The sequence below is a fragment of the Hemiscyllium ocellatum genome, chromosome 3, assembly GCF_020745735.1.
Source record: "Hemiscyllium ocellatum isolate sHemOce1 chromosome 3, sHemOce1.pat.X.cur, whole genome shotgun sequence".
Taxonomy (NCBI): domain Eukaryota; kingdom Metazoa; phylum Chordata; class Chondrichthyes; order Orectolobiformes; family Hemiscylliidae; genus Hemiscyllium; species Hemiscyllium ocellatum.
Genome location: NC_083403.1, coordinates 31145636 through 31160599, shown reverse-complemented (window position 1 = coordinate 31160599; position 14964 = coordinate 31145636). Strand labels below are relative to the sequence as shown.

At 40.9% G+C, this 14964-nt stretch overlaps 1 protein-coding gene across 2 annotated transcripts in view; it reads left to right on the top strand.

Moving 5' to 3' along the window:
* The window catches only part of afg1lb (AFG1 like ATPase b), a 173419-nt gene that overhangs the window by 122014 nt on the left and 36441 nt on the right, over positions 1–14964 (top strand). For both annotated transcript variants that reach the window (XM_060856460.1, XM_060856452.1), the window contains one exon: positions 6308–6390. In XM_060856460.1, the coding sequence (XP_060712443.1) occupies positions 6308–6390 (83 nt within the window). The remainder of the gene's footprint in view (positions 1–6307; positions 6391–14964) is intronic.

Here is a 14964-nt window from a genome sequence, read left to right as displayed (position 1 = left end):
TACTTTTATGGAAATTATTCTCTTGCTTTCGTTTTGCCCCAATTCCTCCCCTGGAAGCAGATTGATAAATCGTTAAGAATGTCTGTTCCTGGAAGAAATAGATTCAGTTTACACCAGTAAAAGTGTAGCTTTGGGGAATTCCATTTTCTTACATCTCTTGGCTGGTAAAGGCCCAGTATGATAATGTATTTGATCGATGCATTCTTGTGGTTAGCTTTGTGTTGAACATGAATTGGCATTCTTGAAAATACTGCATGGGCAAACCTTGTGTTTGAATGGAGCTGAACACTTAACTGCGAGTAGTAGCTCTCTATAAGTATGCTGATCCTTGCTCAGTTTAATAAGGGTACAATAATAACTTTATTTTAAATTACAATGTAAAATATTGGTAGGGGTGCTTCAGTACTGTTTAGTACAGTTCCAATTGACAGTATCCCATATGAAGAAATGACAAAACTCAGTCACAAACCGCACTTTTGAAATTATTGCTAACACTTGATGATGACAACTTAACATCAACAATAAAGATCTGATCAAATCAATAGTTAATTATTAAAATCAGTTTATTTCATTAATAATCTAATGTGGACTTGAGTAAAGGTATTTATTTCCTTCTTTGGCAAAATATGTTTAACTTTTAAAAAAATTCAGCGATAAAGCATTTTCATTGTTTAAGTTTTGTATCTTTTCCTCTTTGGTGGTTAATAGCAAAGGTCACATGGGGAAAGTGGGAGTTATAGCTTTTGTCATTCTGTACTGTTTCTACTAGCTACTTTTGGCTCTTGTACTTGAGACAGCTTTTGTAAGTAAATCCTGGCTTCCTACACCCCTGAAAAAAAGCTCCACTTGCCCAGATATCAGACTGAATTGAAGATGTGCCTAGGGTTTGTCACAGAAGCCATTTTGTTGTCTTCCCTCGATGTAATGTAATATATCAAGACTTTGAAAAGAGGCAAAAAAGTATTTGACTTATGTGCTATCAGCTAAACACTTTTTTAAAAAGTTTGCTTCATGAAAGTGAATAGAAGCAATGTAACTTACTTTTGTATTTGTTTATCTCAATTCGCCCTTTGTGGAGCAGAAAATAAATACAATACAACTATTATATTTTAATATTCTCATAACAATCCTTCTGCTTTTCTTAGCTTGTATCAAATCTATCTCGAATAACCATTTCTGCTTAAGGATCCAGGCAGACTTTTGGATTTTGAACTTAGAAGTTTGATAAAAGACTGCTTAAGGAAAAGTGATTGATTTTAGTGATTGTTCCAAGGTCAGACAGGAGGGCCGCATAACAAATGAGTTCCCTGATTGTGGCTGTTAATCAGGTCTGATCAAGAACACCTGGCTGACAACTAAGAACAGAAGTGTCAGACATCCTGATGCTTTAGGAATTGACTCGATGAGGTTGTACCAGAGTCAAGGACTTGCCGCTATAAATAAAGTGTGCCTTGGTGATGGGATACCAGCCTCTGTCAAGTTACTTCAGTGCTGACAAGATTAAAGCATGTCTTGAAGAAACTCACAGCAGTCATTTTTGAGTTGGGGTAAAGGCTGGTTGGTATGTAACATTAATCACATGACCATGCAAACGCACCAACTAGCTGAAGCCCAACTGGACTTCAAACAGGCACTAGAACTGGCTGTATCATTGGAATTGCATTTTGGTAATACAAACAAGACTTATACAATTAATGGTAGACCTCTGGGTAGTGTTGTAGAACAGATAGACTTAGGAGTTCAGGTGCATAATTCTTTGAAATGTGCATAACAGGTAGATGGTGATTAAGAAGACGTTTGGCTCAGACCTTTGAGTATCAGAGTTGGGATATCATATTGAAGTTGTACAGGATGTTGGTGAGGCTTCTTCTGGAGTACTGTGCACAGTTCTGGTCACCCTGTTAAAGGAAGGACATTATTAATTGGAGTGGGTTCAGAAAAGAAATTACTAGGATCTTGTTGTTTGAGTTTTTCACTGGAGTGAAGAAGTTTGAGGGATGACCTTTATAGAGGTTTATAAAATCATGAGGGGTGTAGATATGGTGAATGACAAGGGTTTTTTTTAAAAGGTGAGAGGAGAAAGATTTAAAAAGGGCAGGAGAGGCAACTTCTTTACACAGAGTAGTTTGTGTGTTGAATGAATTGCCAGAGAAGGTGATGGATGCAGGTATAGTTACAAAGTTTAAAAGTCATTGGGATAAGTTAATGAATAGGAGAGATATGGAGAGATTTGGAGTTTGGAGCGATATGGACCAAATGCAGGCATGTGGGACTAGTTTAGTACGGGAACATGATTTGCATGGACTGGTTGGACCGAAGAGTCTGTTTCCGTGCTTTATGACACTGAGTGACAAATTTTGCAACAATGTATTCCACAAGAGGTGAGGGTTACTAATTGGTTGGCAAGTTAACTCTGTAAAGCCAAGGTATTGCCATAGAGAGAGAGAATCAGGGGATCTTAGGTTCCCATGTTTCTTGGTAATTCAAATATAGATGCAGGCATGAACATATTCCCTTTGTTTGAAAAGAATGGTCCCTACTTATCTATTGTGTCAATTCTCATAAGTGTCACTGAGCCATATTGGCTGGTTATCTTAAATTGGCTGTTAGTGTAGCAATGAATGCACTTGGGACTGTTCAGTAAATGCAACCCAATCACTGAATCACTTCAAATGATGGGCATTTTGTTTGAGTTTTGCAAGCATGTGTTAATTGAGCAGGGTCGTGACTTTGTCCATCACAGACAGCCAGAGGAACATGTCTAATGCAATCTGCCAGTTGTTGGGATGTATAACATAGATACTTGATGTGCTTCAGAACTGAAATTCAAACATGGAATTGCTTCATTGTGTGGAAGGCAGAACATTGCAGCAGTGTGAAGCAATGTGCTCAAACTGTTATTCAATTTTTGAAATATTTTGCCTTTCCAAAATAATTTGAGGTAGGCTGTACACTTATTGGGGAAAGTGAGGTCTGCAGATGCTGGAGATCAGAGCTGAAAATGTGTTGCTGGAAAAGCGCAGCAGGTCAGGCAGCATCCAAGGAACAGGAAATTCGACGTTTCGGGCATAAGCCCTTCTTCAGGAAAGCCATTCCTGAAGAAGGGCTTATGCCTGAAACGTCAAATTTCCTGTTCCTTGGATGCTGCTTGACCTGCTGCGCTTTAACCAGCAACACATTTTCAGCTCTCTACACTTATTGGGTCGGAAAACAGTGGGCATTTGTTCATTTGTGAGTTTGCATGATATATAGTGAGAAATGATCTGATCAGGGTAGCCATGATCCCACAGGATAGCTTTAATGTATTCTCTTTTTGTGTCAATATACACCATGGGATCCACTTTCTATAAGATTGATCTTATCAATATTCAATTGGGCTGCAATGCTTTTACTAATGCAGTTCAAATCATTATTTTTATTGTGTTAATAATGTAAGTATGTTTTTTGATACTTGTACCAACAAAGATGGGTGACCTGTGGTTTACTCAACAATAGCCCTGATTTTCTGATCAAGGTTGTAAATCCTTTTTCTGACCCCGATTGGACAACAAAATACACTCTTTTATGTTTTGATTAGTCGTGCCCTCAAAATTCCTGTTGGGATGTCTCCTCTTAGGAAACAGAGTAATCAATGCTGGAATGCTTACCAGAAGCAGAGTGGATCAGTACAAACAAATCCCACCCCCACCCACCCCATTAAGTTCCATATTCCATTGTTTAAAAATTCTGCAATCGCTTTGACAGCTACTGACCAAATGTTTATAAGATGAGATAAGAGGTAGGGTGAGTTGTTGGATAAGTGAGAGGCTAGGTTAGCTGGTGGGTGATGGATGAGGCAGGAAAGTCACTGGTGGATAGATGGGTGATGGGCTGCCAGATAAGTGGGTCTATTGGATTTGGGAATCTGGCAGGTCTTGTGGAAGAGTGGAGTCGGGTGTAAGGTAAGGCACGGTCAGTTTGCATGTGGTGTCAGGTTCAACAGGGTCAGAATGGGGACTGTTAGGTCAGTTGGGGTTGGGTTAGGTGGTTGTCAGGTCAGGAGGGCAGGGTTGGAGTTTTTTTTGCTCAGTTTGCAGGGGATATAGGGGATGTAGTAGGTTTGTAATCCTTTGTCTTTCCTGATTAATTCGACAGCTTAAGTGAGTCACAACCCTTCAAAATTTCTGAATTCAAGGGACTTTTTCAGAGGATTTTGGATGTAGATTAATTGCCCTGAGGAAATTTGAATTTTCCAGGCAATTCCCAATGTCAGCTGCATTGGGATTTCTGCATGGTTCCGACCCGCAACTCCAAACTATCCTGCAGAAACAACTATCTCTCTGACCATTGGAATTTCTGAGCCATTTGTACCTTTTCCATGTTATTCTGTGGCTGCATGCACACAGAGTGCACACAGTCTTGACACATTGGCACAAAAGGAGAAAGTGAGGACTGCAGATGCTGGAGATCAGAGCTGAAAATGTGTTGCTGGAAAAGCGCAGCAGGTCAGGCAGCATCCAAGGAGCAGGAGAGTCGACGTTTCGGGCATGAGCCCTTCTTCAGGAATGAGGAAAGTGTGTCCAGTAGGCTAAGGTAGAAGGTAGGGAGGAAGGACTTGGGGGAGGGGCGTTGGAAATGCGATAGGTGGAAGGATGTCAAGGTGAGGGTGATAGGTCGGAGTGGGGGTGGAGAGGTCAGGAAGAAGATTGCAGGTTAGGAAGGCGGTGCTGAGTTCGAGGGGTTTGACTGAGACAAGGTGGGGGGAGGGGAAATGAGGAAACTGGAGAAATCTAAGTTCATCCCTTGTGGTTGGAGGGTTCCGAGGCGGAAGATGAGGCGCTCTTCCTCCAGCCATTGTGTTGCTATGATCTGGCGATGGAGGAGTCCAAGGACCTGCATGTCCTTGGTGGAGTGGGAGGGGGAGTTGAAGTGTTGAGCCCATGGGGTGGTTGGGTTGGGTTGGGTTGGTCCAGGTGTTGCAGAGGTGTTCCCTGAAACGTTCCGCAAGTCGGCAGCCTGTCTCCCCAATATAGAGGAGGCCACATCGGATGTAGCGGATGCAATAAATGATGTGTGTGGAGGTGCAGGCGAATTTGTGGCGGATATGGAAGGATCCCTTGGGGCCTTGGAGGGAAGTAAGGGGGGAGGTGTGGGCACAAGTTTTGCATTTCTTGCGGTTGCAGGGGAAGGTGCCGGGAGTGGAGGTTGGTTGGTGGGAGGTGTGGACCTGACGAGGGAGTCACGGAGGGAGTAGTCTTTTCAGAACGTTGATAGAGGAGGGGAGGGAAATATATCTCTGGTGGTGGGGTCCGTTCGGAGGTGGCGGAAATGGCAACGGATGATATGATGTATGTGAAGGTTGGTAGGGTGATAGGTCAGGACCAGTGGAGTCCTGTCCTGTTGGCGATTGGAGGGGCGGAGCTCAAGGGCAGAGGAGCAGGAAGTGAAGGAGATGCGGTGGAGGGTATCGTCGATCACGTCTGGGGGGAAATTGCGGTCTTTGAAGAAAGAGGCCATTTGGGTTGTACGGTATTGGAACTGGTCCTCCTGGGAGCAGATGTGGCGGAGACGAAGGAATTGGGAGTATGGGATGGCATTTTTACAGGGGGCAGGGTGGGAGGAGGTGTAGTCTAGGTAGCTGTGGGAGTCGGTCCGTTTGTAGTAAATGTCCGTGTTGATTCGGTCGCCCGAGATAGAAATGGACAATGATTGACCAGTTTTCAGTTAGCTGCATAGAGACTATTTTCACTCTTGTCAGTTTTACTCATTGATCCCAATGACAGTCTTTACATCCTGGTGGATAAACATAGTTCAGTCTACTTGCATTTCTCAATGCAATAGGGTGTCTTAGCATTTCTTCTTAAGCTTACAGATACCTCCACTTCTCACTCCTCCGCCCTTGAGCCCCGCCCCTCCAATCGCCACCTGGACAGAACCCCATTGGCCCTCACCTACTACCCCACCAACCTCCACATACATCGTATCATCCGTTGTCATTTCTGCCACCTCCAAACAGACCCCACCACCAGAGATATATTTCCCTCCCCTCCCCTATCACATTGGCACAAAACACTGCTTGATGATATAAATGATAACATTACAACTTATACGAATTCAGGATTAAAATGAGGTAAATAGGAGTTAATAGATACTGACTGAACTTTAAATGGTCAATGACGTTCATACTTCAGAATGCATTCCAAAAAAATTAATAACGTTCTGATGAATAGCAAATGTTAATAGTGCATCTAAAGCTTTCAGTTATTTTTCCTTGACTGGCAAATGTTCAGCTCAGTTCTCATTTTAATTTTGTTGTGTTTTTTTGCAGCAATATTGCGAAGCCATTCAACTGGATTCTGAAGTTGACTACAGGAAAAGACAGCTTCCTGGAGCAGGGAAACTTTATTATCTGTAAGCTTAAGAAGAAATGCTAAGACCCTATTGCACTGAGAAATGCAAAGTAGGCTAAACTATGTTTATCCACCAGGATGTAAAGACTGTCATTGGGATCAATGAGTAAAACTGACGAGTGAAAATAGTCTCTATGCAGCTAACTGAAAACTGGTCAATCATTGTACCCAAAATATGAGGTGAAATAGAATGAGAAGCATTGTGGGTGTCAAGAGTTTTAGTCCAATGAAAATGCTGGTGGATAATCAGGAAGCAATTAACTCTATTTCCTTTTCATTTTGCTGTTCAAGACTGAAGCTGTGTGCATGTATCATAAGCTGAGTATTAGTGACCAAGCAATAACTTCACGAAAATAAGCTTGATCGCAGTCTCGATAGATTTAGGACTGGAGGATTGCAAGTGTTGTGCCCTTGTTCAAGAAGAGCAGTAGAGATGACCCAGGCAATTATAGATCAGGGAGCCTTACTTCTGTTGTAGAAAAGGTTTTGGAAAGGATTATAAGAGATGAGATTTATAATCATCTAATAAACAACAATTTGATTTCAGATAGTCAACATGGTTTCGTCAGGGTTAGGTCGTGTCTCACAAACCTCATTGAGTTTTTTGAGAAGGTGAGCAAGCATGTAGATGAGGGTAGGGCAGTTGACGTGGTATACATGGACTTCAGTAAAGCCTTTGATAAGGTTCCACATGGTAGGCTGTTGGAGGAATTGAGGGTGATTTAGCAGTTCTGATTAAAAACTGGCTTTCTGGAAGAAGGCAGCGAGTGGTGATTGATGGAAAATATTCAGCCTGGAGTCTGTTTACTAGTGGCGTGCCACAAGAATCTGTTTTGGGACCACTGCTGATGTCATTTTTATAAATGACTTAGACGCAGGCATAGGTGGATGGATTAATAAATTTGCAGATGACACTAAAGTCGATGGAGTAGTGGACAGTGTGGAAGAATGTTACAGGTTGCAGGGGGACTTGGATAAACTGCAGAATTGGGCTGAGAGGTGGCAAACTGAGTTCAATGCAACTAAATGTGAGGTGATGCACTTTGGGAAGAATAACAGGAAGGCTGATTTGGGTCAATGGAAAGATTCTTGATAGTGTGGATGTGCAGAGGGATCATGGCGTCCATGTACATAGATGCCTGAAAATTGTCACCTAGGTTGATCGTGCTGTTAAGAAAGCATAGTGTGTTAGGTTTCATTGGTAGAGAGATTGAGTTCCGAAGCCACAATATCATGTTGCAACTATACAAAACGCTAGTGTGGCCACTCTTGGAATATTGTGTACAGTTCTGGTCACTATATTTCGGGAAGGATGTGGAAGCATTCAAAAAGATGCAGAGGAGATATACAAGGATGTTGCCTGGTCTGAAGTGAAGATCTTATGCGGAAAGGCTGAGAGACTTGGGTCTGTTCTCATTGGAAAGAAAAAGGCTAAGGGGGGATTTGATAGAGCCATACAAGATGATCAGAGGATTAGATAGGGTAGACAGTGAAAGTCTTTTTCCTAAGATGATGATGTCAGCTTGTACGAGGGGGCATAACTACAAATTGAGAGGTGATGGATTTCAGATAGATGTCAGAAGTAGGTTCTTTACTCAGAGAGCAGTAAAGGCATGGAATGCCCTACCTGCCAATGTAGTTAACTCAGCCGCATTAGGAAAATTTAAACAATCCTTGGATAAGCACATGGATGATTTTTGGATAGTGTAGGGGGTCGAGCTGAGAATAGTTCACAGGTCGGCGTAACATCAAGGGCCGAAGTGCCTGTTCTGCGCTATATTGTTGTATGTTCTATCTTCTACATGAACGGTTGCTCAGTGGTTAGCACTGCTGCCTCACAGCACCAGGGACCCAGGTTTGATTCCAGCCTTGGGTGACTGTATGTGTAGTTTGCACATTCTCCCCATGTCTGCATGGATTTCCTCTGGGTGCCCAGGTTTCCTCCCATAATCCAAAGATGTGCAGGTTAGATGAGTTGGCCATGCTAAATTGCCCATGATGTTCATGGATGTGGAGATTTATCACGGGGTGGTAGGGTAGGGGAACGTGACTGGGTTACTCTTCGAAGGGTCGGTGTGGATTGTTGAGCCAAAGGGCCCTATTTCCACACTGTAGGAATTCTATGTCGGGATTCTATGAAAAGAAGTTACTTGAACTGCAGTTCAAAAATACAGCTCAACACCACCTTCTTAAGGTCAGTTGAAGGAGGACAATGAATGTTGGTTTTGCCAGTGAAACCCACATTCCATGATTTCTTTGAAAAAATTAGTATTTCCAACAATGCTGCCTTCTTTGCTGCTTAGTAGAAAATAAGCAATTTTGCTGATCCTATCTGGTTAGTATCAAAAATGTCAATTCTAGGGATAGTTTACTGACTACAGCAATTACCGTTGATGGATCGAAAGGAAACTGTTAAAGACACCACAGGTAGAAGAATGTGCAGGCATAGCTATTATGTATAAAAGACTACGGAATTAACTGATGGCGTCACTAGCAGTAATCTTTCAAAAATCTTTGGAAGTGGTAATGTGGTCAAGGACTGGAAAGTGGGCAATGTTTAAGTATTTCTTCAGTGAAAAACAAAATGAAACATATGAGTATTTTCAGCCAATTTGGCTTTATTGTAGGTAAATTGCTGGAGCCTCTTTGTGGGATGTGCTGAAACACAAGAACATTTATTAAGCTACAGGCTTATTGACTGATTTCATGTGTCTTTTTCTGTTTGAGGAAACAATATTTTCTGGGCAAAGAAAACTTGCATTCATGTGCTGTCCTTCATATCCTCAGGACATAGAAAAGTGTTTTGCAGCAAATTACTTAAAGCAAATTTAGCAGCTAATATGCACACAGACAGATATTCCAGTGATCTGAAGGACTAAGTTTTCTATCTCAGTTGCGTTGATTGGGGCAGGAAAATCGTTGAGATCACCAGGATCATTCCATTCTTTGGAACAAAATTGGAATACGATCCTTTGCATCTTGGTTTTGTGCCTCAGTGAAATATGGCAAATTTCGTTTAGTACTGCCATGAAGTGTAAACCTGAATTAGGTACTCTGCTCCAGATGTAGACTCAGTGTGCTTAAAGCCCACAATTGTCAGACTGCAGAAAGTGACTGCTAGCACAGAGTCAAGCTCATACAGCCAAAAGAAAGGGAGTGAATGTATATTGTGAGATCCTGGACACCGTTGCAATCCAGGGTAAACATGCCTCCAGTAAGTATTTGTGGCTCAAAGACCTTCAGCTCAGAGTTTGACCTGGAGATTTGTAATGCATCAGAGTGAGGGAAAAGTTACCTGGACACTTTATTCTAGGAGCCTCTCAAATCTTTACGATAGGGTACTCTAATTTGGTCCAGGACAACAGATTGTGACTGTCAGTGTGTCCCTGGAGGTGGTGGAGCCCCAGCCCTATCAAACAGGTTTATAAAGAAAAGTGGTGGCTACAGTGTGAATAAATGAACTGAGCATGCTACCATTGTACAGGAAAACATTCAAATGAGAAGATGTTAATAGCAATGTGGTGGTAATAGCTGGCAGCATTGTCAGGGGATGGATACACTTAACTCTCCACAGCCAAACGTTAGCGGCCAGAGGGCCGTGTCACGTTTTGGTGCCTGGGTTTGGGAATTGCTGTCCATGCTGGAGAGAAGAGTACAGTGGGAGGTGATATGCAGTTGTCAAGATGTATGTACTGTTAATATATAGAGAACTAGGAATGCAGTTCTGCTGAGGGAGTACAAGCACCTAGAGGCCAAATGTAAAAAGTCAGTAAGCTCTGGATTATTACCTGGGCCATGAGCAATGGCATAGGGTCAATATGATTAGACAGATAAATCAGAGATCAGAGATTGGTGTGGAGGAAATTAGTTTCAGTACCTAAAGTCTTGGCACCAGTACTGGTGAATGTGGAAGATGTACCACTGAGGCCAGTGTTCTGTGAATTGTATAACGAATTGTAAAATGAACTTCAAACTAACTGTGCGGAAGTGAGGAGAGATATGGTAAAGTGCAGGGAAATACCAAAGTGATGGAGCAGGGCAACAATTTGGATAATAATTACAGTTTCTGACAGGGACGGGTATAACCTATAAAGTGCATCAGCAGATAAGGTCAGAGATTGTAAGAATGGTTAAACAAACACAATTTAAGGCCTGATATCAGAATATATGCAGCACTTGTAACAGAAAGGGATGAATTGTTAGCAGAGATGGAGGTAAATATGTGTGACCTGTTTAAGCATGATTAAAACATGGTTGAAAATTGACTATGGCTGTGATTTGAATGTGGAAGGTTATTTGACATTTTGGAATGAAGCTAGAAAAGATGATAGAGTTATTCTGTTAATTAAGAATTTAAACCATTAATGTAGCATTGACATCTAATCTTAACTTGAAAGATCAAAGTGTAGAATCCATTTGTGCAGCGACTTATTTTTTGTTTAACAAGGAAGTAGAAGTAAGCTCACTTGTGGGAGTAGTTCCGAGGATCCCTAATGGTAGTTACACTATAAGTCAGAGTGCACAGGAAGAAATACATAGGTCATATAAGAAGTGCACTGAAGTAATCATGGGGTGTCTTAAATCAATATGTACATTGGAAAAGTGAGATTGGCAAAGATAGCCTAAAAAATGAATTCATAGAGTATCTTTGGGACAGTTCTTTTAAACTGTGCTCCCTTGTTCCAGAATGAATCAGGGAGCAGGCTGTCCCAGATCTGGTAATGTGCAACAGGAGAAGATTAATCAGTAACGTCATGGTAAAGGAGTTTCTGATGACAGTGATCACAACATGTTCAGTTCAAAAGGAAGAAGTGTGGGCCATGACCTAAACCTAAATAAAGGTAGCTATGAGGATATGAAGGCAGAGCTGCCTTAGGTGGACTGGGAAATTATGTTTAAAAATAAGTTAGTAGTGTTGCAGTTGCAGGCATCTGAGAAGATAGTTGATCATGTAGGAAGTGTAAGGTTATCCATTTTGGAAGGGAAGGATCAGGTGTGCACTTTTGAGCTCTAATGGTAGGAAGTTAAATACAGTGGATGTCCAAAGCTACTTGGGGGTTTCAGGTCTTTAAAATGCCAAGGAAATGTGCAGGAATAAGCACAAAAGGTAATGAAATGCTGGCCTTTATACCTGGAGGACTGGAGTGTAAGGATGCATAAGGTATGTTGCAGCTATTCAAAACCCTGGTTAGACCCTTTTTGGAGTGCTGAGAGTAGATCTGGGCACCCCACCTTAGAAAGGATATACTGGCCTTGGAGACTGTACAACGTAGGATTACAAGAATGATACTTGGACTTCAGAGATTGAGTTATTAGGAGAGATTATACAAGTTTGGCCAGTTTTACCTAGAGTTTAGAAAGTTATGAGATGGTCTGATTGAAATCTTCAAGATATTAACAGGAAAATACAAGATAGATAAAGTTAAACTATTACTGCTGGTTGGGGATTCTAGAACTTGGGGTCATAGTTTAAAAATTAGACCAGACCATTCAGGAGAGATATTAGGAAGCACTTGTACACATAAAGGATGGTACTCTCTGCCACATAGAGTAGTTGAGACAGATTTTTTTTTGTTAAGCAAAGGTATTAAAGATAGGGGCAAAAGGCAGGTCACAGATCAACCATGATCACATTGAATGATGTAACAGGCTTGAGAAGCTGAATGGCCTATCCCTGTTCCAATATTCCTGTGTTCCTCTGACCCTTAGAAATGATTTATTCCATTGAGAAGTAAAGACTTTTGGAAAGGATGTGTCATCTGTGGGTAAATAAAAAAGTTAAAGATAGTTGCTAAATTGAAAGAAGCATTACAAATTTGCAAGATTGTCAGAATATTGTAAACACTGTTGACAACCAGCAAGAATGACTAAACGGATAATCAAGATGAAGAAAGCAGAGTATGAAAGAGAGCTGGCTTGTAATGTAACATCAGGTAGTCTGAGTCTTACAAGTATTTGAATAGGAAAAGTAATTAAAGTTAGTGTTGGTCACCTAGAGTGCAAGACTGGGGAGTTGGTAAAGGAAAACAAAGAAATGTTGGAGATTTTGATCAGGGATTTTATGTCTTTCTTCATGAAGTAAGCTTAGAAGGTTTCCCAAAGATAATTAAAGATCAAGAGGCGATAGGGAGGGACAAAAATTTAAAACCACTACCAACATAAACGGAGAAAAGATGGTATGAAAATTATTGGACCTAAAGCTGAGATTTCCTCTGGACTAGATAGCCTGCATCCTAGAGTAGATAGTTACAGAATTAATAAATACATTGGTTACAATCTTGCAATGTTCCTTAGATTTTGGATGGGTCCCAATGTAACGAAAACCAGCAAATATAACACTTGCACTCAAGAAAGGAAGGAGGTTGAAATCAGGAATTTATAGGACAGTTAGCCTAGGCAAGGTTTTATAGTACATTATTAAGGGGATCATAGCAAGACACTTCGAAAATCAAATGTGATTAGGTAGAGACAATGTTGCTTTGTGAGAGCATTTACTGATAATGGTGGACAGAGGGGAACCGGTAATCTGGTGTACTTGGTTTTCTAAAAGCATTAAATAAAGTGCCATAGGTTGCTACACAAGATAAAAGCACATGTTGAGGGTAACATAATTCCAATAGGGAGTACTGAGCAACAAAGTGACCTTGGTGTTCAAGTCCATGAATGCTTTTAGGTGTCAACACAGATTAGGGTGGTGAAGAAAGCATACAGGATGCTTGCCTTCAATAGCTGAGGCACAGAAAATAGGAGCAAGGAAGCCTTGTCACAACTGTATAAAACATTGGTTAGGCCACAGATGGAGTACTATGTGCAGTTCTGGTCATCATACTATCAAAAGGAAATAATTACATGAGAGCATAGAGGAGATTCGTCAGGATGTTGCCTGGGATGGAAAGTCTCAGTTATGAGGGTTGGGTTGATTTCCTCAGAACAGAGGAGGCTGAGGGGAGTGATTTGATTCAGAAATACAAAATTTATGAGGAGTATGAACAGAGTAGATTATGAGAATCTGTTCCCCCAGCAGATGTATCTAAGACCAAGGGAATAAGTGTAAGGTGAGGAGTAAGTGGTGTAGAAGGGATCCGTGAAAATCTTTTTTTCACCCAGAGGGTGGTAGAAATATGAAACATGCTCCTGAGAAAATGATGGAGTCAAGTACTCTCCCAACATTTAAGAAGCATCTGAATGAGCACTTAATGTGCCAAGACATAATTGGCTATGGACCAAGTGCAGGTAAATGTAATTAGTGTGGTTTGATGTTTGTGGTCAGCATAGACATGATGGGTGGGGGTGGGGGAGGGGGAATGCTGTTTCTATGCTGTGAGATTCTTTGACTTTAAGATCTTTAAGATTGGAGTGCATTTTTTAAAAAATACACATGGGATTTTGGCTGTTGTTACAAAGGGTCACTGAATGTAAAATCAAATAATTACTAAGCAAACCCATTTTATTGAAGCTTTTCATCTTGCCCTCATAAAGACCATTCACAACAAATGCCAATGTAACTGGGTAAAAAAGCATTTTAAACCTAATGAGAGGAGGCTGGTTGGCAAGTAGACTTCAGTAGATGCATTCCCATGAATATTGCAGCAGTTAGATGCAGACTAAGTTTGACTAAATCACTAAACCAGGCAAGTTTTTGTTTGATTTGTCAAGTTTAGTCTGAGAAATGAGCCAGAGAATAGCTGTCACCTGTTTTGTTGAGCTGAAGCAAGCATAATGTGTCTGTGCTCTTTCTATCTGTGAAGACCAGGGTCTGCCTGGTATAAAATTTAAACAAAACTTGGCAGTTAATTGTCAGACATTATCTTACTGATGCATTTACAAATCAGAGCCACTTGTCAACTAATCAATGCTGTCTTCTCATACAGTATAAATTTTGTTTTCTTGTGGCATAGGTGTTTCTTGTGATTATTCTGATGAGTGCAAGACAAAAGGTGTCAACAGAATACTCAAGTTAATACCATTAAATTGCAAATAAATTGTGAATGTTATCCAAGATATTGACTGAGCTACAGTTGAAATCCTGCACAATTACAGTTGTATGAAATGATATTGCAGCCATGGGAACTAATACTTCAAATCGTTAGAATATTGTCAGTGTCTGTGGCTATGAATTCTTTTCCCCATAGGAACACAAACAGTAAAAGGGGAAATCTAATGGAGGATGTCAAGATTGAGAGGTTAAATAATCAAAGATTATTTCCATTCATTGGTGACCTAGTAATAAGGGGACAGGTTAACCATCATCATTCGAAGAGTGAAGAGGTAGATTGGAAGAATTTTTTTCAACAGTTATTTGAAAATTAAATGGTTCATTCTTAAGACAGGCACCAAATTATCTCTTAGGGGATTGAATACATATTTGAAAAGTAAAGAGAAAAGTAAATATGCATGAAGAGCAAGGAAATAGAATTGCAGTAGGTAGTCCCAGTTAAAGGACTGAAGCAAAGAGTAACACAGGTCTAATAGCACAAATGGGATCCTCCTAAGTTGTACTTTTATGTTACGTTGCTGTGAATTCGCCAGTACAAATGATATACAGCAAGACACCCCGGGCTGTTCGAGAATTTCT